This window comes from Triturus cristatus, chromosome 10 (assembly GCF_964204655.1).
Source record: "Triturus cristatus chromosome 10, aTriCri1.1, whole genome shotgun sequence".
NCBI classification, from domain to species: domain Eukaryota; kingdom Metazoa; phylum Chordata; class Amphibia; order Caudata; family Salamandridae; genus Triturus; species Triturus cristatus.
In genome coordinates this window covers 265,296,936-265,322,925 of record NC_140593.1, presented here as the reverse complement: position 1 = coordinate 265,322,925, position 25,990 = coordinate 265,296,936, and the positions used below count along the sequence as shown (strand labels likewise).

The window sequence follows — 25,990 nt, the reverse complement described above, 5'->3', positions numbered from 1 at the left end:
GTCTCGCCTTGCTATCGCGTAAGCGATTGCAAAGCGAGACTATAGAATACGGGTTTCAAAAGTGCTCCCAAAAAGCGGATTGCCTTCCTAGCATGCGCACAATCACGCGCATCGTGCCGCCATGCAATCCGCCTTTTGGGAGCGCTTCAAAGGGTCCGCTCCCCCGCCCCGAAGCGCGCGCGCGCCACGCTCCGCCGGGCTTGTTTGAAATATTCGCGCGCTAACTGCCGATTGGTTGGGGGATGTCGCGCCTGAAAACATTTCCGGAAGCATTTTCGGTGGCTGAGATGAACATCCAATCACTAACTGACTTCTTCTCCATTGCTGCGCAGACTGATTGGTCAGTATGTATCGCATCCATGGCACAATGACACGAGAGTGGCTTAGGGGTGGCTAGTCTCCGCCTCTCGACATTACACCCTTCTCCATTGGTCATCAGCCGTGAGACGATTCGCATATATACCGGCAGGAAAGCTCAAAGCTCCATTATCAGTCGGTGTATTTCTGCTTAGTAGTTTCTACCACAAATCGCTATCATGTCAGGACGAGGAAAAACCAGCGGCAAGGCTCGCGCTAAGTCCAAGACCCGTTCCTCCCGCGCTTGTCTCCAGTTTCCTGTTGGCCGTGTTCATCGCCTACTTCGCAAGGGCAACTATGCCGAGCGTGTGGGTGCCGGCGCGCCAGTCTACTTGGCCGCTGTACTCGAGTACCTGACGGCCGAGATCCTCGAGCTTGCAGGTAACGCGGCGCGCGACAACAAGAAGACCCGCATCATCCCCCGTCACCTGCAGCTGGCCGTGCGGAACGGCGAAGAGCTCAACAAGCTGCTGGGCGGTGTCACAATCGCACAGGGCGGTGTGCTGCCCAACATCCAAGCAGTACTGCTGCCCAAGAAGACCGCAGCGGCGGCAGCGGCTGCACCCTCTCCGAGCAAGAGCAAAGGCAAGAAGAGCTCACAGCAGAGCCAAGAGTTCTAAAGATTCCTAGGAGCAGCAAAACGGACAGACGAGAAAGAACCAAAGGCCCTTTTAAGGGCCGCCCAACTATTCATGAAAGAGCTGACTTACTACTAGCGTGAGAGTAATTAAAAGAGTTATGAGAATATGGTGTCATTTAATGCATTTTGTGTCCACGCGCTGCGTCTTTCGTAGCACGTTTCTGGTCTCTTAATCTGCGATTTTCTTTTCTGTACTTTTTGCAGTAGCTCTTTTGTTATTGAGCATGTACTCGATGCCCCCCCCCACCTAATTTCCTGTCAGTTAATTCTTTCGCTGTCCCTATATTCTTTGCCTTTACCAACTTGTCTTTCTAACTACTATCTGCCCCCGTTCGCCTTTACCAGTTACTCTTGCTCTCCGCCTCACGTTCTAGGCTTTCTCCCCCCGCCCTCGTTTAGGCTTTTTGGGATGGCTTATTTTATATCAATGATCATTTATATTCTAGTACTTACTAGCGCGCCTTTACACATGATGCAACCCTCCCCCCCCTCCCCACTAAGCTAGGATCTGCTTTATGCCACAACCCTATAATTGCTTTCTCGCCATACCCGATTTCACCCGTATTGTCACCGCCAACAGATGTGCCATGCGGCTTCTGATTCTCTCTCTCCCTCTCCAATCACCCTGTCATCTTGAGCGTTTCGGCCCGCATTCCTTTAAACGTTTCTGACCACCCTTGGTCTTTTGTGGCTTACTCATCCGTTCTCTAGTGCCGATTACTGTATACCCACTGAGGCCGCCCCCTTCCATACCGCGCTTAACTGCGTTTCGCCATGCCGTCAGATTTCTCTATGCAATATTGCACCCAATATACTTGCCCTCCGAATCCCCACCATCAGGTCTTCCCTTGGCGACGGCTACATTGTGAGTCTGCATATTTTCGTGCTGCCCCTCATAACATGCATCCGTTTCCGGCCATGCATTTTATTAGTCCACTGTTTACGTCAACACACTTACTCCGCACCCCCCCCCTGCATTTTCTATCCATCTGATATTAGCGTTGTTTTATGTATCGAGCTTCATTTGTCATTCTGTTCCTTTGTTTACAACATCCCTTTCCTTTCTCCCCCACTGCTATTATTTGGTAAAAGCTGGTCTGCACGTGGTACGTTTGTTGTGTGTGTGTGTGTGTATAGCGCCGTACTGCCATTTTGATAGCCTAGGTCGCTCGCTCCGTGTGTTTCTATTTTGCAGCCGACGAGTAATTGGGGATAATCTTCGCTTCAAAGTTTTTTTTGATCTGCTATGCCCTCAAAACGAGCACTGGCAAAGTGAATATTTCTTGCTCTGGCTCGGAGCCTTTTTGTTTGTTTTGCAAGCGAATGCTACATAAGGGGGAAATGAGTCCTAAACGAGGCTGCCGCATGTTTGCATGAAAAGTATTAAACTTGTTAAATTCGTGTTGAGGTCATTTCACTGCTTGCTCTCTTTCACAAGCCTTTCAGCTATAGTAGACCATTAATTTGTCAAGGCGATAAGTATAAATCGCATAAGCAAGACACTCAAATTGCAGACCTCTACAAATCAGGGTGGTGTCTGATGCAAGAATTACGTAATAAATGGTTTATTCCTTACTCATCCAACATGAACACAATGCTGTAATGTGAGGGTGCAACTAAGTGTAGTACCACAACCCAATTGATTACCACTTATAGCCCTAGCAAAAAAGCATAGGCTTGAAACCAAGAGCATGATGGGAATATATCACCCTCCTTCCCTACCTGTAGCATCTTTCATTTTTTCTCGCCATCTTTGCATCATAACGAATAGAGTGGGATTCTGCATAACTGGGGGAAAAGTGTTTGAACATGCCCTGAATTGCATCTCTTTTCACACAAAATACAGCCATTGGTGAGTAACCCATCCATGATCATCCTCCCACAAACTCGGAACGCATCACTTTACATTTAGAAGGATTGAAGCCACAATTTATTACTCAGTTTAAAACTCAAGACATCCTTGCCAAACACCCCTCTTACTGAGTGCCACCTTTCCAAGCTTGGTCTTAACCATTCCACAAACACCTACATTCAAGTTTTTAGGTCTCTCCTAGCTATTGTGTAGCAATTGCTATGCGAGACTCTAGTAAGGGGCTCCCAAAAGTGGATTGCATGGCGAACACACGCACAATCACGTGCATCGTGCCGCCATGCAATCCGTTTGGGGAAGTGCTTCAGCCCACTGGAGCGTGCACTGGCGACAGGCGTGCGGTTACGCGCACAATGACTAGCAGAGGCGCCATATGGCTTTCCTCTCTCGTCATGGTGCGCGCACATCGCACACAAATCGCCAACCAGCCTGCTTTCACTTTTGCGCCTCAGTGCTCCTCCCCTTCCCCCACCACAGAGCACATCTCTCGGCCGCGCGTCTTTTTGTTGCTTGTTTGTTTTCCTTTCTTTTTCGTCCTTCTTCGGTCTCCCTTTTCTGCTTTTCCCTCTCCGTGTTAAAGTCTGCAGTTCCCAAACGTGAGTGCCAGTGTCCACCACCTGCTAATACCGGCACAAATTAAGCTCAGAGGAGACCTACCAATAATACACACAATAGCAATAAGCACAATTTGCAAACTCCTTGCCTCGGGTGCCAAGAGCTTCATCTCTCGACAAGCCACAACCAAGGGTGCTGAGGTAATGGTAAAATACATCAGGTCACCTACAGCAGACCTAGATGTATAGTGTGATGTCCAACCTACCTCCAGCAGATCACTGTCCACCGTGTCGTACACCCAATGTGGCATCTGTGGACCTACATATGTGATCTATGAGGATTTGTTGCCAACAAAAAATAAATAAATCTGATAAAAGATATAGCATTGGCATAGCCAATAGGTCTCGCTTTTGGGACCTTCTAAGTATTTAGTTATGCAACTGTTGCATGGCTAAACACTTATAAGGTCTCAAAAGCGAGACCTATTGGCTATGCCAATGCTTGTTCTAAAACTGGTGTGGAGTAAATCTCTGGTGTTTTCACTGTGTTACTGTGACTGTTAGTACAAATACTTTACACATTGCCTTTGATAGCCTAGACTGCTCAGGCCAAGCTATGTAGAGGGTGAGCAGGAGTTATCTTAACAGTGTATCCCCCTTTCCCTGACTAGAAGCAAGGGTCCCTACTTGGACAGTGGTACTTACCCTGCCAACTAGAGACCCCCAGATCTAACACCTACACTCACAATTTAAGTTCTTTGCACCTTGGTCACTACTCTGGGAGCAGTCCCATTCTGTGTTGAACATTCTTTGAGAATAGCCTTTGTTTATTAATAGTGTGTTCTCTCTCTACAGGTATCCCATTCTCAGTTGTTCCTACCCTAATTCCCTTTCCCTCGCTTGATCGCCTCAATTCTCTGTGTTTATTCCTCAGAGTTGAGGATGTCAAGAGGTGGACCCCTTTGTGCATCATCCGGATTCTGAGGTGCTCCTATGATCGTTACAGAATTACGCACCCACGCTTTTCAGCTCCTCCTGATCCGGATGACTCGCGGAGATGGCCTCCTTGGACAATGTGCTTTAAGCGTTGGCACTAGTCCAACAGGAACTAATTGCGTCTCGAGCAGAGGCTGCAGCTCTTAGGGAGAAGGTATATAGACAAGATAGGAACCCGTTCGATGCTACGGCATCAACCTCACAAATACAGGTGAACGAACCTCCTCTTATTCCCCTGGCCAACCCGGAGAGATATTCTGGGGACCCTCACAAAATACAAGCCTTTCTAACACAGATCATGCTGCATTTTTCATGTAAACCAGCTTCCTTTGCTAACAACCACTCTAGAGCGGTGCTTGCTATTTCATATATGACTGGGGATGCGGCTAATATGGCGGTCCCATTAGTGAAATACGATGATCCATTGCTTTCCGACTGGAACGCATTTCGGGGCGAATTTGAATGAGTGTTTCATAGACGTGCTACCATGTTTAGGGCTGACAGGGAGCTGTTGGAACTAAGACAGGGAACACAGGATTTGATTTCTTATTTGACATCAAAGGGAGCGTCCATCAATGATTTTCTAACGCTCTAGTCTTTTTTGGAAAGCCAATTTGCGGGTTTTCAGTCAATTAACATCAGATAAATACTCTGTGCGAACGCATTCAAAACGTTCCACGGAGGTATTTAAAGGCAAGGGCATATCATTTTTCTTCAAGGCAACCTCCCCTTCGGTGCAAGCTCATGAAGCCTGACTATCATTCCAAGTAGTGTATGTACATATTTGCTCTTACGGGATAATTTTTTGCCATTATGATTGAAACTAGCTATGACAAGCACATTTTTTCATTTCTCAGCATGTCTGCACTGCCGGATGCATGATTGATTATATCCTGACAGTGCGCCCGGGCTATCTGAAACGGGAAAGTACGTACGAGTGTGTGTGTGTTTTGATTTGTCTTTTTAAGTGTGTGTTTTCAGCAAACTAACATTATGTTAAGAAAAAGCGGGAAGCACAATCGCCGGTTATCATAAAGAAGTGCAGAGCTTCAGAAACTGTAGGAATATATATCACGAGAATTTGCCTAACAGTGTGATTCCACATTATGGTGATGCGCTTAGATAAACAATCAAACAGGTTGTTTACTCAGTGTTTTTTATCATTTCAGATGCCAAATTGGTTGTTGAAACTACTAGGGACTATTCTACCCCCATTTTTTCAGACTTGCTTATTTTTGCAGGTTGGCTTCTGAAAGATAGGCATACAACATATATAAACAAGCAATATATTTTGAGTGCAGTAGGGATCACACTAGGTCCTGATGAGTAAAACAGAGGGGACTGCTTACGAAACATGTTGACCCAGTAGGGGGCATCGCATTAAAGTATACCCCCTACACATCCCCATTTTTAATGTTTCCAGCTAGGGAAGTAAATAAAATTTGTTTTTTCCACTAGCCAGGGAATTTTTAATTCCTTGTATCTTTCACATACCCTACCACTCTCACTCCTACACTACACATAGCCTATTTTCACAACAACAGTGCTCCCACGTATCCGTAGGTTGCAGCACATCCCCCCCCCCCCCGTAGAGGGACTGGAAGACCCCTATGATGAAGCATGACACTATGGGATTCATAGTGTGTGAGGGGTATTTTAAAAACAATTAGTGCTTTTCCGTGACATTTCATGGATCACTATTACACTTTTTTCCGAATCACTAGAAAAACTAAAAAATAATTTTACTGGCCAATATCTAGGGTAGAATCATATTGTTTATGAAATGTTTGATTACTTGGTCATGCCCTTTGGGCTTTGTAACACCCTGGCTGCTTTCCAATTCTTTTTGAATGATGTGCTCAAAGAGTATGTGAATAGGTTTGTAGTCATTTATATTGATGATATATTGGTTTATTCCAATAACCAGGAGATGCATGTGAAACACGTTACTCTGATACTGCAGAGGTTACAAGAACATAGCTTGTTTTGTAAGTTGAGTAAATGTGAATTCTATATAGAAGAGGTTGAGTTCCTGGGAGTGATTTTGAGTCCTTCTGGGTTGAGCATGGCTGAGAGAAAAGTACAAGCTGTCCAAGAGTGGCCAGTCCCTAGGAATGTGAGAGATATACAATGCTTCTTGGGCTTTGCCAACTATTATCGTAGGTTCATCACTCACTTCTCACATGTGGGGGCATTTTATCAAGACAGGCGATAAAAATATCGCCACTTTAGCGGCAGAAAACTACCGCTAAAACAGTGATAATGGGCTTGATAATATGCTCTATGGAATTCCAATTGAAGCTCAGGTTAGATGGGAAGGACATCTAACATGGGCTTCAATTGGAATTCCATAGAGCATATTATCAAGCCCATTATCGCCGTTTTAGCGGCAGTTTTCTGCCACTAAAGCGGCGATAATTTTATCGCCTGTCTTGATAATATGCCCCATGGTTTCTCCCATCACAAGCTCTTGAGAAAGGGTATGCCCTTTTGTGGAATGACGAGGCAATGGAAGCCTTCACATAACTGAAAACAGCGCTCACCACCACACCTATTCTCAGACATCCACAAACAGAGATTCCATTTGTAGTGGAAGCCGGTGCCTAAGACATAGCGGTGGGGGCTGTTTTGTCTCAGCGTGATAGACATTCAGGACAGTTGCATTTTTATCCAAGAATCTGAATGCGGCGGAGTGCAACTATACAGTGGCAGAAAAAGAACTGCTGGCCATCAAAAAAGCATTCCAAGAATGGAGGCATTATCTTTGGGGGTCACATCATCCAGTCAGGGTTTACACTGACCATCGCGATCTCCAGTATATTAAAACAGCTAGACAGCTCACTCAAAGACAGATGCGATGGATGCTGTTCTTCGCAGAGTATAATTTCGTTGTTACGTTTAGTCCGGGGTCAGAAAATGTAAAGGCAGATACTTTGTCTCATCAAGAGGATGTTACCAGGCCATCTCAGAAGCACAACAGGAGGCGCTAGATGGTCCCCTCACTCTAGAGGAAATCGGGGAGGCAATAAGGTCCATGGCGTCTGGGGAAACGCCAGGACTGGATGGCCTACCTGCTGAATACTATAAGGCCTACCAGGAGACCTTAGCGCAGCGGCTGTATACCCTTTACTCCACATCCTTGGAAGAGCACACACTGCTCCCATCGATGCGCAAGGCTTACCTGGTGTCCCTTTTCAAACCAAACAGGGACCCCGAAAACTTGGGATCATACAGACACCTGGCACTCCTCAGTATGGACTATAAAATATTCGCTAAGGTGTTGGCGGAACGCCTGGCGCCAGTGGTACCTGAGCTAGTCCACAACAACCAAAATGGCTTTGTGCCCAAGTGTAGTACATCACTGAATTTGCAGAAGTTTTTTAGAGTGGCATCGGAGAGCGTGCAGGAGTGGCCCAGGGTGGGATGCCTTGTGCTGGACCTCGAGAAGGCCTTCGACTGCCTGGAGTGGAGCTACCTCGTGGCAGTGCTGTTGCGGTACGGGCGGGGCTTGGGAATTCTCCAGATGGTTAACCTATTATACAAGAAGCCCACAGTTAGGGTGCGGATAAGGCCATACATCACTGATGCCATACCAATACGCAGGGGTACCAGGCAGGGGTGCCCGCATTCACCCCTACTGTTTGCGCTAGCAATTGAGCCCCTGGCAGCGGCACTACGAGCAATGCTGGGAGATGGAATACCCCTAGGAGATGCGGCACACCAGGTGTCGCTGTACGCAGATGACCTCTTGGTCATCGTGAGAGACATGGGAAATATACCAGCTCAGCTGGTGCACACATTACGTGACTTCGCCTCTCTCTCGGGACTCAGAGTAAATGCCAACAAGTCCTGCCTTTACGCATTCGGGGGGGACACTCAAGACCAGGACTACATCCTAGACGGTATATGGGTACAGTGGAAAGCTGATACTTTCCACAATCTAGGAATCCAGATTTATCATCAGCCTGCGGACCTTATTGATGGTAATCTGGGACGTGCCATCACAGCCATCAAGTCACAAGCACACTTCTGGATAACTCTCCCACTAACAGTCACTGGCTGGGTAGCATTATCCAAAATGGTGATCCTTTCCCGCCTCCTGTACTATTTTGCTAACCTGCCAATATATATCCCGTCAGCCTTCTTTACCACACTCACTAATTTACTTAGGGATTTCCTCTGGGGCAACGCACGTCAGGATAGCTGGCTGGCTGGCTGAGTTGTACCTGGCCACTGATCAGGGAGGCCTTGCTGCGCCTTGTTTTGAGCACTACTATTTGGCCGCACAATTACAGTGGATAGCCCGCTGGCTAGCAGACAGAGGACACGAGGACACTGCGACCACAACCCCCCCTCTCTCTGGACTATATTACCAAACTTTTTCACCCAGCCTCTAAAGCCCCAACGCTGACACCGCTCCTCATGGCGTTAGCTTTTAAATGCTACCTTCATAGTCTATACCTCACTAGAGTGCTAGTCCCCTATGCACCGGTCATCCCACTAGAGGGTTCCCCCAGTGGGCCTGGGGTGCTCACACCTCTTGAACTTGCGGAGTGGCACAAAGCTGACATATACACCTTGGGAGATTTGTACCGGAATGGCACACTCATACCATATGAATCCCTGGTTGAAGAGATGGGGCTGCCAACATGGGAAATTCCTGCGTCACCGCTCACTGATCGCGACGCTGACCTCTAGGAGGGGGGACATGGAAGAGGAGCCGAGCCAACACCTCACCATACAGTACCTTTACATTATGGGGTATGGCAGGCACTTGATTCAATGGTTTGCAGCTTCCTTACGCACACACGCAGCGATAAGTCTGGAACTGCTATGCAGAAAATGGGAAACAGACCTGGAGCGACCACTGGAGGATAGTGATTGGGATAAGATACTAAAGAGCCCAACACGCATACCCAGAAACATGAGGTTCCGCCAAATACAGCTGTTTATAGTCCACAGAGCATACCTTACACCCGAAAAGATAAATAGGTACTTTCACCACACAGATGCGGTGTGCCCTCGCTGCGTGGAGTTGGGGGCTGGACTGGTACACATGCTGTGGAGATGTCACAAGCTATACCTCTATTGGTGGGCTGTTGGGGAGGTACTGCGCACATGTACGGGCCACACCATACCCTTTGAATGGCTTGCTTACCTGTTACACCACTTTCGCAGAACCCTGGCCACAAAAGTTTCCTCTCGCTTTCTTGACTCGGGTTTGGTGGTAGCTAAGCGACTACTAACTCAGAGGTGGAAGGCGCAAAACCTGCCGCACATACGGGCATGGAGGTATTCGCTCCTAACATGGCCAAAACAGAGGGAATATCCATTCTGCGAGAAGAAACGTTGGGACTCCGGAAGACACCTATTGCGACACAATGGGAGGGTCTACTCCGGGCCTTGACACAAACTGTGGGGGACAGCCCAGATGGGTGACCTGAACACAGGGGAGGCACTCTTATGGAGAGTGATGGATAACCCGCCAGTGAACATTTGCAATGCCAAGTACACACATGTGCACCATCTGACGCCCAAGATGGACATTGTTGTGGTCTCAGGGTGGTGGTGTCGGTCTGCAGGGAGCCACAGGACGGGATGATGGGAATGGGGGGGGGCGGGGGGAGACATGGTGAGGAGTGTACATCCAAAAGTCGGACTATGCTGCTGTTACTGGTTTTAAGTTTTGTTTTCGTGTTTTATCTATAACATCTGTGCACTTACCTACACTGAAGGATATGAGAAGACTCTGTATGCTACACTAATAGAACCATGTCACTAATGTACGATGGCTTTTCTCCTGTCGAGGTTCAGCTTGTAACTAGGTGAATAATGTTGTTGACATGTACGTTTGTTCGCATTGTGAAATGTGTGCCCGTGCCAAGGGGGAACATGTCAGATTTAAAGGAAAGTTGGTCCCCATGCTAACACCATTGCAACCATGGCACACCTTTAGCATGGACTTCGTCCTTGGACTGCCAATGGATAAGGGGTGTAATGCCATTTTAGTCGTCGTAGACAGTCTAACCAAAATGGGACATTTTATTCCTTACAAGAACTTTCCCACAGAGGGACAGACTGCCCAGTTGCTGTTGGCACATGTGGTTCGAATACATGGACTTCCAAGGGTCATTGTGTCTGATAGAGAGCCACAGTTTATAGCACGATTCTGACGAATGTGGTGCAAGGCTCTTCAAGTGGAGGTGGCCTTGTCTACCAGTTTCCATCCACAAACAGATGGACAAACAGAGCGGTTGAACCAGACTTTCAAAAAATACCTTCAATGCTATTCCAGGGACGCCAATGCCTCATGGGTGTCGTTATTGTGGTTAGCCTAACTATCCTATAACAACGCATGGCATAGTTCCATAAAAGAATCCCTGTTCAGAGCCAACACTGGATTTCATGCCAAGGTATTGCCATTGTCCATTCCCAGTGATGTGATCACTCAACCTACCATGATGATACAAATGAGATGATCGGCACGGCAGTGAAGGGCCAAGCTTCCACCTGGGAGATTGGGTATGGCTGTCAACCAAGTACATCCGCTTCAAGGTTCATAGCATATTCCATCCCCGATTCATAGGCCTGTACACCATTCTGCCCAGGATCAACCCTGTGGCATATAAGCTCAAATTGCCCACTGTTCCACTGCAGCCTCTTGAAATCATTGGTGGGAACCAGACATAGAGCCATTCCTCCAGTGGTTCGAGATGGCCAGCTGGAATATGAAGTGCAGCGGGTGCTGGATTCCAAGTACATGAGGGGGAGACTGTGGTATTTCATCTCCTGGAAAGGGTACCCCTCGGAGGATGATACTTGTTAACCCTGTGGCAATGTTTATGCTCAAGCCGCTGTGCGAGCATTCCATTTACGCTATCCGGATAAAGGTGGATCTAGGAGGCACCTGGAAGGAGGGCGTACTTTTATGGGCTAAAACTGGATGCACCTACATTGCCACACCTTATCGGAAGGATGAGGTCGGACTACAAGCCCCAGAATGCCCACAATTAGGAGGAGAATCTGGCGTATTTAAGTGAATGACACATGCCGAGCGGCGTGCGTAATTCTTGTTTCAGAAGACGGATGTTAGGCTGTGTGGTGGCACGAGTCTCGTCTTTCGTGGATCCTTCGTAACTTTGGTGGTTCCTGCTGGATTGGGGTCATCGTTGTTAGCAGGGATTCCACTCTGCTGTCTTGGCTTTCAGACTCCGCAAGGCTTTTACTCATGGCAGACGGCTGTCAGTGCACATACAGTTAGTGGATTCTTGCAGTTCTGAGGGCCATCGTTTGCTCAGCTAGGAGAGTGGATGGCAGCCTCTCCTTAGACCGAGCAACTCAGGACTGAGTGGCGTTTTGGGGCATCTCAGGTTTGAGAACACAATTATTTATGGCGCGAGGAAGGAAGTTCACGTTCCAGCTCTAGTACTTCTTGCTATTGACATATTTAGTATACTCGTTTGTAACCATGGAGGTTATATTACTTTAACTTTGACAAGGCAGCTTGTGGATATTGTATTTTCAACATCAGTGCATTATATGTTTTGTTTCTTCTGTTCACTTATGGACTTGAACTATCCCCCTGACATTGTGGATTACATAATTGCTTTGGGAAGCAAGAACTGTTTACCCTGGATTGGTGCTGTATCTCAGATTATAACCAGTATACATTTGGATTCTTTTTTTTGTTCTTTCTGGTCTCTCCATCTTTTGTCTTTTGGGTATGATGGAAGAAGGAATGTAGAATCAATTTTCGGTGTATGCATTAGTAGCCTTTTTATTAGAATGGTGGTATAACATGGTTGTGTTTTCTTGTTGTAGGAGTTGTCTTTTTCAGTGAGGGAGAGGTGTCTGTTCTGGTTTGAAAAGGAACATTGAGAGTGGGTTAACCTGGTTCAAGGTACAAAGCAATTTATTGAGACTCTATGAGAAACGCCTTTGTTTATGGAACTGTATTAATATTGTGTTCTCTCTCTGCAGGTATTCCGTTCCCAGCTGTTCCTACCCTAATTCCCTGTCCCTCGCTTGATCGCCTCAATACTCTGTGTTTATTCTTCAGAGTTGAGGATGTCAAGAGGTGGACCGGTTTGTGCATCGTCCGGATTCTGAGGAGCTCCTGTGATTGTTACAATATATGTTGGAAGAAAATATTGATATATGTCCAAATGTTTTGGTAAATTAAATAAAAACTTCCAAAGAACAAGCCACATTATGGCGATACAGGGGTACATTAAAAAAACTACTAGTGTGATTTATTGCTTTTTTACTACTTCCTTCAATGTCAGTGTCTTCTTTGTGTACTCCCCTTCCATTGGCTATCAGTACACATTTTGTTGTTTGATCGTTTATTCCCTTGAAATGTTGTGTGATTTATTCATTTTAAGTATGTTAGGCTTAAATAGTGCATTCTATGTATTAGTAAGAAAAATCCAATGAAAGAGGTCTTATTGAGAAACAATATAAAATGTTTCTGATATCAAGATAAGCCATACATAACATCAATGACTTTCCTGAGTACATTCTTAAGCCATTGTATTTTACAGTGTATTTTTTTGGAGCTAAGAGTATTGCCTTCATCCTATGACATTCTGTAATTTTCTCTAATTTCACTGTAGGTGTATCTAGCTAGAAACTGAGTGCTGGAAACCTGCAGAATAAAGGTGAGTAAAATATATGTTGTTGGCAACAAAGCTAAATTTATCTATGTGAAAGAAGTTTCTGATTAGGCTGTTCTATGTTGCCCTATTGGCAAATCCCCTGGGTGGGACAGTGTCCCCAATGATATCTTTGGAGAGAATACTCTGTTTTCGGCACTGTTAATCATCAATGTGCTTTGAGCTGCAATAGAGAGTGATCTGCCAAGATCATGGAGGGAATCCAAATTAGTTCCAATCTTCAAAAAGGGAGAAAGGAATCAACCAAACTACTATCATTCCATATCGCTTTTGGAATCCACCACAAAAATCCTAGAGAAGCATATCCTCCAAAAACTAGACGATGGGACAGAACACAACAATTGTTTTCTCAGAAGTCCAATATGGTTTCAGCCTTGGCATTGGAACAATCTCTAAATGTATCCTTATTAATTGGGAAATATGTCAAGGCCAGGGAGGCTCATTACATATGGCTTTTATGGACCTCTCCTGTGCCTTTGACATGGTGAACCGGGGAAAACTATGGGACATGATTGGAAAAATGGGTGTTGATAACTCTCAGCTGAACCTACTTAAGGGTTTGCATTGGGAGACTGTAGCAAAAGTATATTACAACCTGGATGGGGGATGTTCTTCTCCTATTAGGTCTAATATAGGTATAAGGTAGGGATGCATTTTAGCACCTTTTTATTCCTTTTTTATATCAATGGTTTGGATGGAGAGTTAGTACTGATGGAAAGTATTTGCCTCAAGCAGGAACTCACCCCATTCTCATCCTCATCTATGCTGATGATGCCGTCCTCATTGAACGAACTGGAACGCAGTCACTAAAGTTACTGAGGCATCACTTTTGATTCTAATTTAAGGTGGGGAAGTCTATTAAAATCAGAAGGCACAGAATGTTTTAAGGGCAGCAGAAGCAATATTTACTTTTACGGAAAAGCTAGGCCATAAGCCTAGCAAAGAAATTATCCAACATTCTAAAATCAAGTGTCTTTCTGAGGGTTCCTATAGGTGTGGGAGTGTGGGGTTATGTTAATTCTGGGAACCTGCAAACTCTAGAAAATAAAAGTCTTATGTAGGTTGCTGTTCATCCCCAAGAGTACTGCGAGTTACATTGTTTCACAGAATTAGGCATCCCCGACATTAGGATATCATCAGAATAGCACCTTTAGTTCTTCAACTTAAAATGTGTTGCACTTCTGAGGCTATTTTCCAAGAACTGTATCTATCACCTTGGATAACAAGGACAAGAGTCCCTGGGTATAGTATGTCAAGCAAGGATTCTTTCAATTGGGTATCTCACATGTTTTTTTATTCCCCTGACATAATTGATAAAACTTCCAAGGACTATGTCACAAATCTGTTTGCTTAACATAGACATGAACAGCAGATGATCTGGGAACAATCAATGGATACTGTTATCATATATTCTCTGATTTTAACAACTTTAAGGCTGGAACCATACCTACCGTGGATATCCAGTACAGAATACAGATATTCCCTTAGTCATCTTGGATTATGCACTGTGCACTTTTTAGTACCTTCCTCCAGCAAGAAACCTGCTTTTCTGTCTTACCCAGTTTTCCTTGCGACAATACGTCGTCTGAGTTCACAGTACATTTTATGATTTTTTGTAGGCTTTACAGATTGGCCAGAATACAGATTTTGAGCCTAATCCTTCATGCAGAAAATATCAGGTCTCACAAGTTAGGTTTGTGTTTTCTACAGCGTTTAGAGCAGCATTCTACCTGTTGCGCAGTTTTTAGCTTTATACAGTGGCCATTAGCCATCAGGAAAAAGTACGCTTTCATGGCTAAACAAAGTAGTGCTGCAATTGAGGTATTTTGCTATATGTATTAGGTAGATCATTATGATGATATTTCTTCTTTTCAACTTGTAATCGTTTTTTAACTGCCTGTATTACAGTAACTGAAGCCTTTCTAAAAGATGTAAAAATGTGACTATGATGAAGGCATCCATATAAATTATACTTTGTTTTACTAAAGTTTTTCAACCACCCGCCAGATCAGGAGTTTTCTCCTGTCCGGCGGGTGGTTCTTCAGCATTTCCAGGGCTGTGCTTATGATATAGGCACCACAAAGGTAACTTCAAAGGCATTACCTACATGGCATGGACTGCTGAAGCCCATGCTGTGCAGGTACTGGTGTGCATCCACACAGGGAGGCATCTGTTGTGCCCCCCCTGTGTGAATCCACATGGCATGAGGCACAAGGGTGCCCTGTAGGGCCCCCTTTGTTCCCTCACCACCACATTTTTCATGGCAGTTGCATAGCCATGAAAAGTGTGGTGGTGAGGAAACTAATTATATTCTTAGTGGTGCCGCAGCGGCCCCATCGAGCATATTGTGGCTTGAAGACCGCCACGCAACGAGCAGGGAATGGCGGTTCCCTGGCGATTTCGGCAGATACGGTGGTCCCAGGGGGGCCCAGCTGCCTTAGTTGTAACAGGGCGGTTTATAAATCACCACAATGAGTCTGGCGGCCCATCGACCACCAGACTCATAATAAGCCCCATAGACTTAAACCGTCTCTTCTCCCTTCTAGCCCCATACCAGAGTTAGGCATCGGCATTCCATGACCGTTGTAAAATCCCACCTCAAAAGTGGCATGGATCTTCCAAGTCAGAATCCTTCCTGCAATGCATAAAACATAGTGTTGGAACAGTACAACTCAGCTTTAAGGACCCTGTGCCGCTCTAGGTCAAGACCTCTTATGAATTCCCAAGCCTGAGATGGCCATTGCTGCTTCCGTCCATAATGCTTGGTGAACACAGACGAGCCAAAAGATGCAGTGTCAGTGGTCTTCCTAAAAGCTCCTTGTGAAGTCTCTTTCCACTGGGTCTGAAGTCCTCTGCACGCCCATCTCTTGCAATAATTGTGATTCATAAAATCAGATGTCATATAAATCCATGCACGAACATTACATGCACTACTGCTGTGTCATGATCTCCATAATGCATGTCTACTTTGTTCATGTAATTAATCAAACGGTCGTGAAACTGGTGCTGAACGAACAGTTAAAGCAATTAAATAAACCAGTCTACGGTATTGGAAAACAATAGCTTGTGAAAACGAGTTTTGTTGAACCTGCAGATAACTTCAGCATCTCTGTGCATTTTTTTTTATTAATATAGTTCCTTCATAAAGCGAAAAGGTTTACATTCCTGAGCCCTGCTGTGGAGTATGTTGCACTTTAACAATGGTTAGACTTACGCTACACAATATAGATACATATATATAGACATATATATTAAAGCTGCCTTACTTCCCTTTTTCTACTAAAATCATTTAATTTCATAATCTTCTAACAAAAATAGAAATAACAATCGAGAGTTCATTTCTGTCTGAAAATATCTCCTTCGCATTTTATGTATCTGTGAATTCAGTTCTCGCGTTCACATAAAGGGTCTCACAAGACGGCGCTGCCTGTGTCTGCTGTCCTTATCGCTTTGAAAATATTTCAATCTTTGTCAACATCAAGAGAAGAAAGCCCTCATCCTGATGAGATATCTAGAGCTGAACACATCAAAAACACAGTTTAGTTGGAGGGGCAATCGTCTACAGAGGAAGGGGTATAGTGGGCGTTACTGTTAGATGTGGTGCAAATGAGAAACAGAGACATTGTAATCAGGTAAAGTGGAAAAACGTGTGAATACATTTGATCTCTTCCTGACAAAGAAGCAGCTATGAATGTCAACCTCCTTTTTAAAAGCCTTTCTTGTATCAAGTCACATAATGTCACAGGAGCCAACATGCCCAAAATGTGTTCTGTCGTCTTCAGGAGATTGAAGTAGGGAATACTGGATCTCAGACTCCGGGTTTCCAGAAAATGACAGTGAAATCAAACTGAATTGGAGAAAGGGTTCGGTGCCAGATCTGGGTGTTGTAAGCCTGTGGCTCAGTGTGTTATCCGTACGGCAAGGCCACGCGCCTAAGAAGAGCAAGGCATTTTGCAAAACATTACAAGCCACCCGTGGCATTTGCCTGTGTTTGGCTCAGCAGTACGTGGAGTAATACCCTTTCGACGAATGGCTTTATTGATCCGTGTTTGGTGTGCATGGTACAATCCTTCGGCTTAAATATTTTCTATTAATTTCACAGTTTTGTGCCCACTGCTCACAGACATTTCCTATGCTTCTTGTTTACAGTCCGTATTTTTTTAAAACGTCATTGTCAGGTTGTAGCTATACCCATCTTTGTTAGGCTGTCTGTCATGGGCACGGACTACCAGACCCGCCAATAGCCTCTTTGAGTGCTTCTGCCAGCCCCTGTGCCCAATCCTGTGACAGTGACCTTCCAGAACGTTCCATGTGACGAGGAATCAGAACAGACAGCACGCGTTTGCTCTCCACAGCAGTCAGGCAAACGTCTCCCCGGATTTCAGCGCAGTGATCTCCGAGTCGTCCCCGTATCTTCCGTTTAACTGTTCACTGTTTGAATCTTGGTTGTACAGGTAAATCGGCACCTCCGTGATAGACGTGGCCGTGTAGGATGTGGATCGCATGGAGCAGTGTTCTCGTTTCCTTTGGCCCCACTGGGTCTTATACTGCATCCATTGCCTTTTCAGGGCTCCTTGCACCTGGATGGGAGTGAAAAGAAAACCTTTGTTAGAAGTCGTGGATCATGGTGACGTTTCGCATTTTCCTCCACACACTTGACCATCGTTCACACTTTTTCACAAGGCAAAACTGGTGCCACCCCTACCCCAGAAATATGAGCATTGCTGTGAAAACAACATACATAGGCGCATTATTGTGACAGGCAACAGCAGTGGTCAAAGGACAGCAATCTCTTAGGGGCTAATTACGAGTTTGGAACAGCTCAACTGCCAGGGATCCACGATCCCTGGAGGTGGCGTGTCAGTCTTGAGGGCCCAATATGCGTGGTGGTGCTGCTGATGGACCACTAAGCATATTACGAGTTTCCTCTCTGCCAGCGGTCTCATGCCTCTTCTCACGCCATGAAACTACTGGTGGCGTGGAAACAAAGGTGGCCCTACATACCCCCTCTTGCCCCTAGGCATGGGGGCACATGCAGGGCTGAATATGTTGTACCCCCCTGTGTGCATACTACCCCGTTCCTGCACGGGATGGACTGCAAAGTCCATGCTGTGGGCCGGAATGTGCAATTGCGGTCCCGCGGCGGTGCAGTTCTAAGGCTCACATATGAGGGCGGGCAGGGTCCTGTTTGGTGGTGTGAGGGCGGGGGTGGTGTGGCAAACTCGTAATCGGGCCCAAGTCAGTACATGGAGAGAATTGGGGCCTGAATCACAAATCTAAACTTATTATTTTGTGGAAATTTACACTTGCTGTAGTAACTTTACTACTGTTTTGGTATTCACAAACTATGAGTGTAATTTTAATACTAGTAATTTTATTAGGAGTAAAATTACACTCGTGGTTTGTGAATACAAAACAGAAGTAAAGTTAGTACAGCAAGTGTAAACTTAGACAAAAGTGTAGGTTTACCTTTGTGAATCAGGCCCTAGTGATTTACTACTCCTTAAAATGATTCATACCGTTTGAACATTAATTGAAGAATATACATTTTCTCATAATTCTATGTTATCAATATGTGAAATGCAGTGCATAATAAATACCTATTATCATTTTCACTGATACTGAGACACAATTTCCAAGCACTTGTTGGGGTGCGGCAGTGACGGTCTCCCAACTGCCCTGTTATGAATTGGGCAGTCGAACTGCCACAGCCGCCAGGGAAGCGCCATTCCCTATCGGTGTTGCGGCGGTGTAGAGGAAGTAATATGCTTGGTAGGACCACTACGGTCCTGACCAGCATATAAGTTTCTTCTCCGCTATGGTTTTCAGGGCAGTTTCACCGCCATGAAAACTGTGGTAGAGAGGAACCAGAGGGGGCCATACAGGGCCCCCTGGTGCCTCAGGCCCTGTGGATGCACACATGGTGTGCCACCCCTGTGTGCATGCTTTACAATCCATGCCAAGCAGGAACTGTTTTTTGTGTTCCCATTGTGGTGCTTATTTTCAGGGCACTGCCATGGGAGTGTCAAAAACAAAGCCAGCCAGACAAGAGGAAACTCCTAATCTGGTGGGGGGACTGACAAATGAATATATTTCGATACACCACAATGCAAAACAAGGCATACTTTTACCACAAAGTTATTAGTATCAAGTATCATTAAAATGCAATTTTTTTCTACGCACAGCATTAGATAGCAAGTTCCAGGAAATGCTTTTAAAATGTCATTGCAACGGATCCCTTTACCCCACATACTTTTTCCACGCATGTTTTGTATGAAAAAAACCCTTACACTACGCTAAATTCTACATCCAAATACACTACCCTACACAACACAAATTCAACAACACTACCCTAATCCCTCAAACACTACCCCCACCACAACACTACCCTTTCCCCCAGACCTGTCCCTACATGGAATCACTACCCTGCATGAAGCCCCCAACACTACCATAAACCCTAAATCACTACCCTACACTACTCAAACACCACTACACTACCCTAAACACTAAAACACTACACCTTGCACGATATTCCCCCACCCCAGTCCTGTCCCTACACTCTAACACTACCTGCACGACCCACCTGACACTACCCTAAACCCTAAAACACTACCCTACACTACACAAATACCACAACACTAAACCCTTTAAAACTACACAGCCCCTTCTTACCTCTCTCTCCTCGTGGTTCCTCTCTTCTCCTTCCAGAGTCGTCAGAGGGGCCGTGCTCTGTGCACGTCGTTGTGAGGAAAGCCTCAGTTTCCTCACAACAATGTGGATCGCATTACAATACTTGCGATGTAATAGCATGCGTAGTAAAGGCTATGCGTTGTTACAGCGCATGCATTGTTACACTTGTGTTGTAATGGTATGTGGAGTAAAAGTCGCATTCTAATGGCTGTTTACCCTGACAAATGATTTGGTGGTGCAGCGGCAGTGCAGACCTGGCACCGCACCGCCAAAGTGGTAATCAGGCCCTTAGTGTGACTGGTTGTTTTTTCCTGATTTGACATTTGGAGTACTGATAAAATTGCTCTTGTTCCCAGAGACATTTTAAGACATTGCCATCTCCTGAGGGGCCATCACAGAAAGTTATTTTTCTCTATCCGTTCTGTTTATCTATCGTACCCTCTTTCCTCTTTCTGCCTACCTTACACTTAAACTTGAGGCCTGATTCAGAAACTGTATTTTCTAGTGCAAAAAGTGGTACTACAGCAGTTCTACTTAGGGACTACGGAATGTACTTCATAAACCTATGAGTGTAAATCTCCATCTCGAATTAGTCTTTCTTTTCTATGGGGAGATCATCACATATATAAGTTTGCATCTTAGGGCCTGAGTACGATCTCGCTAGAAAGGCCTCAAGACGGGTTCTGGAATGAGCAAATCCGATTCTGAGCATATGTTTCCAACCGAATCGTCCCCCGTTTCAAATGACCAAGTACGATGCGAAGATCTCGTCTGGGTCGACCGAATTGTTTCCGAACCCCATCCTGTAAGTCCGACTCGTTCGCAGCCAAATCGTGCCACGCAATGGTGCCGGCTTCCAAACGAGCAAATACAATGCACGATTTGCACAGCCGTATCGACTCGGTCTCATCGAGATGAACCGGCTGTGGGAATCAGACTCCAGGGGGCAGTAGCAGGCCCCCCTTCACCTGGGGCCCCCTGAATCTGTCCCGTGGGGGAACCCATGAGTCCTCCCTTTCCATGCATGTACAGTGTGGTGGGCACCATGGTGTGCCCACCACAGGGTGTTCGCTTTTCCTTACCTACCCATTTTTGCTATGGGAACCTGTGTATGCATTCTGTATACAGGCTCCCATGGAGTTCAATGGGAGTCTAAGCGAACCGAGTCCATCACCACACGGGTTCATCTTACTCGGTCGCTCGGACTCACAAAGCACAATGTGCTAGGAAAGCCCTCTGGATCCAAGTCGTACGGAGGGCTTTCCTAGCGAGATCGTACTCAGGCCGTTAGTAGAAAATGTGGTGGGGACTGGGGAGGGGTGTTAGGGGTGCAAGGAGGGGTTTACAGAGGGCTAAGGTGGAGTTGAAGGAAGACAAACACAGTCCCAAAAATAGTAAGCCCATTGCTGTTCACAAACTGCACTTCTAAAGTTACTACAGCCAAAAAAGTAGTAAAAGCACTCAAGCTCAGACCTGAAGTAAGTTCAGCATCACAATGGGCCAACCACTGGTACTGCAACACAGTCTTGTATAAAATCATGGAGAAAGGGACTTGAAATAAACCCCATACAAAATAAATAAACGTAAAACAAAATATTTTATTTTGATTTTTTTTAAATATATCTAAACTTAATCTAATATTAAACATACATATAAATACAACATCAGTATTACTTTAGGGGAACCTAGTTTGGTAACCTTTTGTATGTTAGAAATAAATACAATTACAATAATATGAAATATAATTAAATTCATTTAAATTCTGTACATGCCTTTTTGGAATTTATTCAAAATCAGTAAATATAAACATTATGGTGCCGATTCCGATCCTGTAAAACCCGGGTACAAATGGTCGTACGGAGCGTTTTCTCTGTACGACTCGTACCCGGGAATTCCACCGTACAAACCAGTAAGTACGATTCATACAGAAATACCATTTCCGTACGAAACGTAAAAAACACCGTACGGCTAAAAAATACATACAATTCCGATCCTGGACTGGCGTACGCAACGCGAGTCAGGCAGCGTTTTACGGACCAGCAAGTAAGATTCGTACCCACAGCACTCCGCACGGCTATATTTTTACGGGAGCCAAAAAGTGCCAGAAAAGCTAAGTACGCCACGATGCATGAGGAAAAGGGGGCCTGCTACGTGACGTACACGCCATCCCCCACATCGTACGTGTCATAATGTACGGTGTGTAACCCACATTGCATATGTACAGACCGTACCCCCACCCCCGTATGTGCGGACCGTACCCCCAGCCCCGTATGTACGCGCCGTACCCCCAGTCCCGTATGTACGTGCCGTACCCCCACCCCAGCCCTGTATGTACGTGCCATACCCCCAGCTCCGTATGTACGCGCCATACCCCCAGCGCGTAGCGCTGGGGGTACGGCACATACATACGGGGCTGGGGTGGGGGTACGGCGCGTACATACGGGGTTGGGGGTACGGCGCGTACATACGGGGCTGGGGGTACGGCACGTACATATGGGGCTGGGGTGGAGGGGCCGTACGACTCGTACCCCCGGCACAAGTGTACCCAGGGTAGGGGTCCTACACAGTTCGCTCCGTACGGGACATTTTCCATACGCTTGTGCATTCGGAACGCCGGTACGGATCGGACTTGTGCGCTCGGACTTCAGTTTTACGACTCGTACGTAAAACTGTCCGGGGACGTCTCGTAGACTTTTCCCAAGGCGATTCGTATGTATTTTTCCCGTACGAATCGTACTTCACCGTTTGTACGGTACTTGTACGATTCGTACGTAAAAAAATACAGATACGAGACGTAGGGGAAAAAAAAATACAGGATCGGAATCGGCCCCTATGTGTAAGGTCAGATTTATTTATAAATAGGGCTCCCGGTTTTATGGTATTTATTTTTTTGCCATTTCCGTCTGTATTTATCCATATTTATGTTTTGGGCATTTTATCTGTATTTATCCCCATTAATTTTTGCCACAAGCAGAAGGCAATGCAGCAGCTAGTATTTTTCCACATGTATTTAAATTGACAACGCACACATGCATTCGGTTGTTATTGGTCAACATAATACATTCATCGGAAAACTTTGCCATTCGCAGAATGTCCCAAATATGCTTAAAAGTGCTATCACAATCTATTTGTCTCAGGGCCTTGCAATTGCTGTCATCTGCAGACTGCTACATCCTCTCCCCCACTGAACACTGAACACCATACTGCCCCACTGAGAGAAACTCACACTCCCTTCAGCTAAAATCCAATTGTACCCTGCTATAAACACTTTGAAGCAACCCAATTCAAACTATGCACTAGACAAGAGAAATGTGCTGCCTGAAAAAAGTAACAACATTCTGGAAAAATCAAACACTCATAGGAAGTACAACTTAAAGCTTTTACACTCATTATTCAGAAAGCTAAGGACATGAAAAGAAAAGTAGCGCTTCACTAGCAAACTCTGTAAGGTGGCACTAATGTGTTTGGTGTAAATAAAACCAATCTGGCCACTTTGCGACTACTCTGTCTTGTTTTATTCAGTTATGTATTTATTGTCCGTATTTAAAATCTTTTTTCTCCCATCCTGAGGCCGCGTTTTGGAATAGAAAAATGTCAGAAAAAGACTTTTGTAAGACAAGTGTCCTCTCTTTTTTGGGTCCATTTCACTGGGGAACGAATGACAGAAAGGAGAGGAAAGAACAGTCACGGTTTTCTGCAAGTGAGGAGGAGTGCGACAAAGAGAGGGAGTAAGAGGATGAAAGAGGGGGGCAGCAGAATTGGACACTGTCCTTGTCTTGTCTGGGCAAGAAGAAAGAGACAGCAATGGTTATGGGCTATGCAGTCCGGTCACAAACTCTGTAAATACTCTGTTTCTGAGTCTCACTTACACCCTCTTCCCTGTGTGTGTCTGACTGAGCACTGCCTTCCAGCGCAGCCTGGGCTGAAAATACAAGGATTGAGTTTCTTCTCTCCGCTGCCCACTCCCCCCTGTTCACCCCAAGCATGTCTGCGAGAGAGTGAGAGCGCAGCCGAGCCAAGGGAAGGGAGGGGGTCTGAATGCGCTGTGTGTGAGAGTGATTCACCTCGCGGAGGTGGGGCGCTGAGAAAAATGCAGGCCTCCTGGCGCTGGCAGCCACGTATCATCCGGGATCTCAGGGCGCCACACCTCCTGCCCCGACCCCCCATTATGCAGGCACTTACTGAGCGTGAAAACAATGAACAGGAGTAGCAGGCATTGTGAGGTTGAGACTGAGGGAGGGGGGCTGCACACAACACAATCCGACGAGCTGAACAGGACAAACAACAGCAGCGCCAGAGTGAATTATTTAGAAGTGGCCCATGTGATTATACTCAAATCTATGTGCCTCGGGCTGAGCTCTATGTGCTACCTATTGCTACATAGAGAAGGGGGTGGTGCTGCATAGATTACTGGCTTGTGTTGTTTCAGCTGGCCGATCAGCGTTGAGTCTGTAGGCTCTCAAGCCCTCTGTATTTTGGGGCCCAGAAGGGAACCGGAATATAGGGGAATGCCTGGTTAGTCTAAGACAGGCCACTGTGGCTGGGGCAGTGTTAGTCACCTGGGGTGCATGTTGCAGGAACCAGCAGACCTCTCTGTCGTGCCAGTGGCGTAGCAAGGCTTTGACGATTTTGTGGTCGGACTGTTCTTGCAGCACACGTACCCAGTGTAGTGCTCTGCAGTCCGGCCACAAACACTACAATCACTACACTGACGTAGCTAGGCTGAGCAGTCCTACGGCGGGGAGGTGGGGGAGGGAGAGGGGATTGTGGGGGGAGGGAGCTGTCATCCGATTCCTAATTTTGCCACCCCCAAAACTGCATACGCTATTGACTCCAGCCCCTGCCCCCCGTACATACCTTTCTTTTGAAATGGCTGGCCAGGCTCACTCGAGGGGCGGAGCCCCGGACATGGCTGGGGCAGCTAACAAAAGGCCAACAGGAGCACAAAAAGATCCCTCATTGAAAGAAATTTCCAGCAAAACTGAAGCTGGTGTTCCGCGTTACTGAAGGCAGCCACCGTCCTAGGATCAGCAAGAGGGCGTCTGCTGGTGCACCACAGCGCCGCAAAATGTGCTAGTATTTTCCCGTTTTTAATTATAAATACAGATGAAGGAAAACTTGTTTTCCATCTGTATTTATATGTAAAAATCCGTTTAACGGAAAACCGGGAGCCCTATTTATAAATATTTTAACAATAATTTTAATTTAATGTAATATATTTAAATTACCTAAATATGTAATTCCAAATTAAGTTAATAGTGCTGTAGCATTTTTATTTTGCTCTATGTTTAATATAAATAACTGTATACAATTAATTTACATTACTATTTAAAACAGAAAGTTGAAATTTTTTTAGGGGTTAATAAACGTTGTATAATTTCCATATATTGTACCATGATGTGAAATCCATCTCTGTGGTGGAGAAATCTGTGTATCTGTGAAACGTTACTAGTAGTGATTTTACACGATTAACTTAATATTGAATTAAATCTTTCGTTATTCTAAATATATTGAATTAGTATAAAAATAATGTTTAAACATTTATTTAAAAGTCCCACCTAACTTTAAATGTTTGTTTTTACTAATTATCTATCAAAAGTACATGAAGATATGTTTAGAATAGTTTAAATTGATTTAATATTTTTTTTAAATAGTCATAGTTATATTTTGATGAAAAAGGTTATTAAGCTAAACTAAAATAGCTGGAGGAGCATACCAGCACTATCAACATTTTCAAAATCAGCTTTCCTTTGGCATCAGTAGAGCGCTCACTCAGGGCAGATGTAGTGTAGCATAACTTCCTTTGTGTGCACGTAAAACACGTGCTTTGGTCATAAGTCTTGATCACATTCAAGGGTTGGTGAATTTTTTCAACATTATCCTAAACGATCCGTTAAGTATTCATATTAACATTTATAGGTGCGGTAGGCATCATGGGAGCTATTGGATGCAAATACATGCATTTTTTGGAATAAGCATGTCACTGAAAAAAATGCAAAAGGGATGAATGGCAGACCCTAAGTCTTTGTGAGGATTGCAAGTGGGAGGGGGGTATTTTAAATCACATGTCTTGGTCATGCTCTAAATTCTCTACTCTCTGGAAAGAAGTGAATGAAGAAAAGGATATGATTTGGGTAAGCAAATTCAGTTATATACGTATTCATCTAAATTAGGATGTATAAATAAACTCTTCAGACTTATGCTTGGT

The 25,990-nt window shown here is 45.3% G+C and overlaps 2 protein-coding genes across 3 annotated transcripts in view; one reads left to right on the top strand and one right to left on the bottom strand.

Annotated features, from left to right (window-relative positions):
- Positions 1–536: 536 nt before the first annotated feature.
- LOC146789298 (histone H2A-like) lies at positions 537–977 on the top strand. The gene has a single exon (XM_085630039.1). The coding sequence runs from the start codon at positions 537–539 to the stop codon at positions 975–977; it is 441 nt and encodes a 146-aa protein (XP_085486165.1).
- Positions 978–16,188: 15,211 nt separating this feature from the next.
- The window catches only part of LOC146789297 (calcitonin gene-related peptide type 1 receptor-like), a 2,166,593-nt gene continuing 2,156,791 nt past the window's right edge, over positions 16,189–25,990 (bottom strand). Inside the window, exon 15 of one of the 2 annotated variants that reach the window (XM_085630942.1) lies at positions 16,189–17,672. In XM_085630942.1, coding sequence (XP_085487068.1) covers positions 17,451–17,672 — 222 coding nt within the window. In that variant the 3' untranslated portion in view covers positions 16,189–17,450. The remainder of the gene's footprint in view (positions 17,673–25,990) is intronic. The other variant, XM_085630944.1, reaches the window with a different exon arrangement.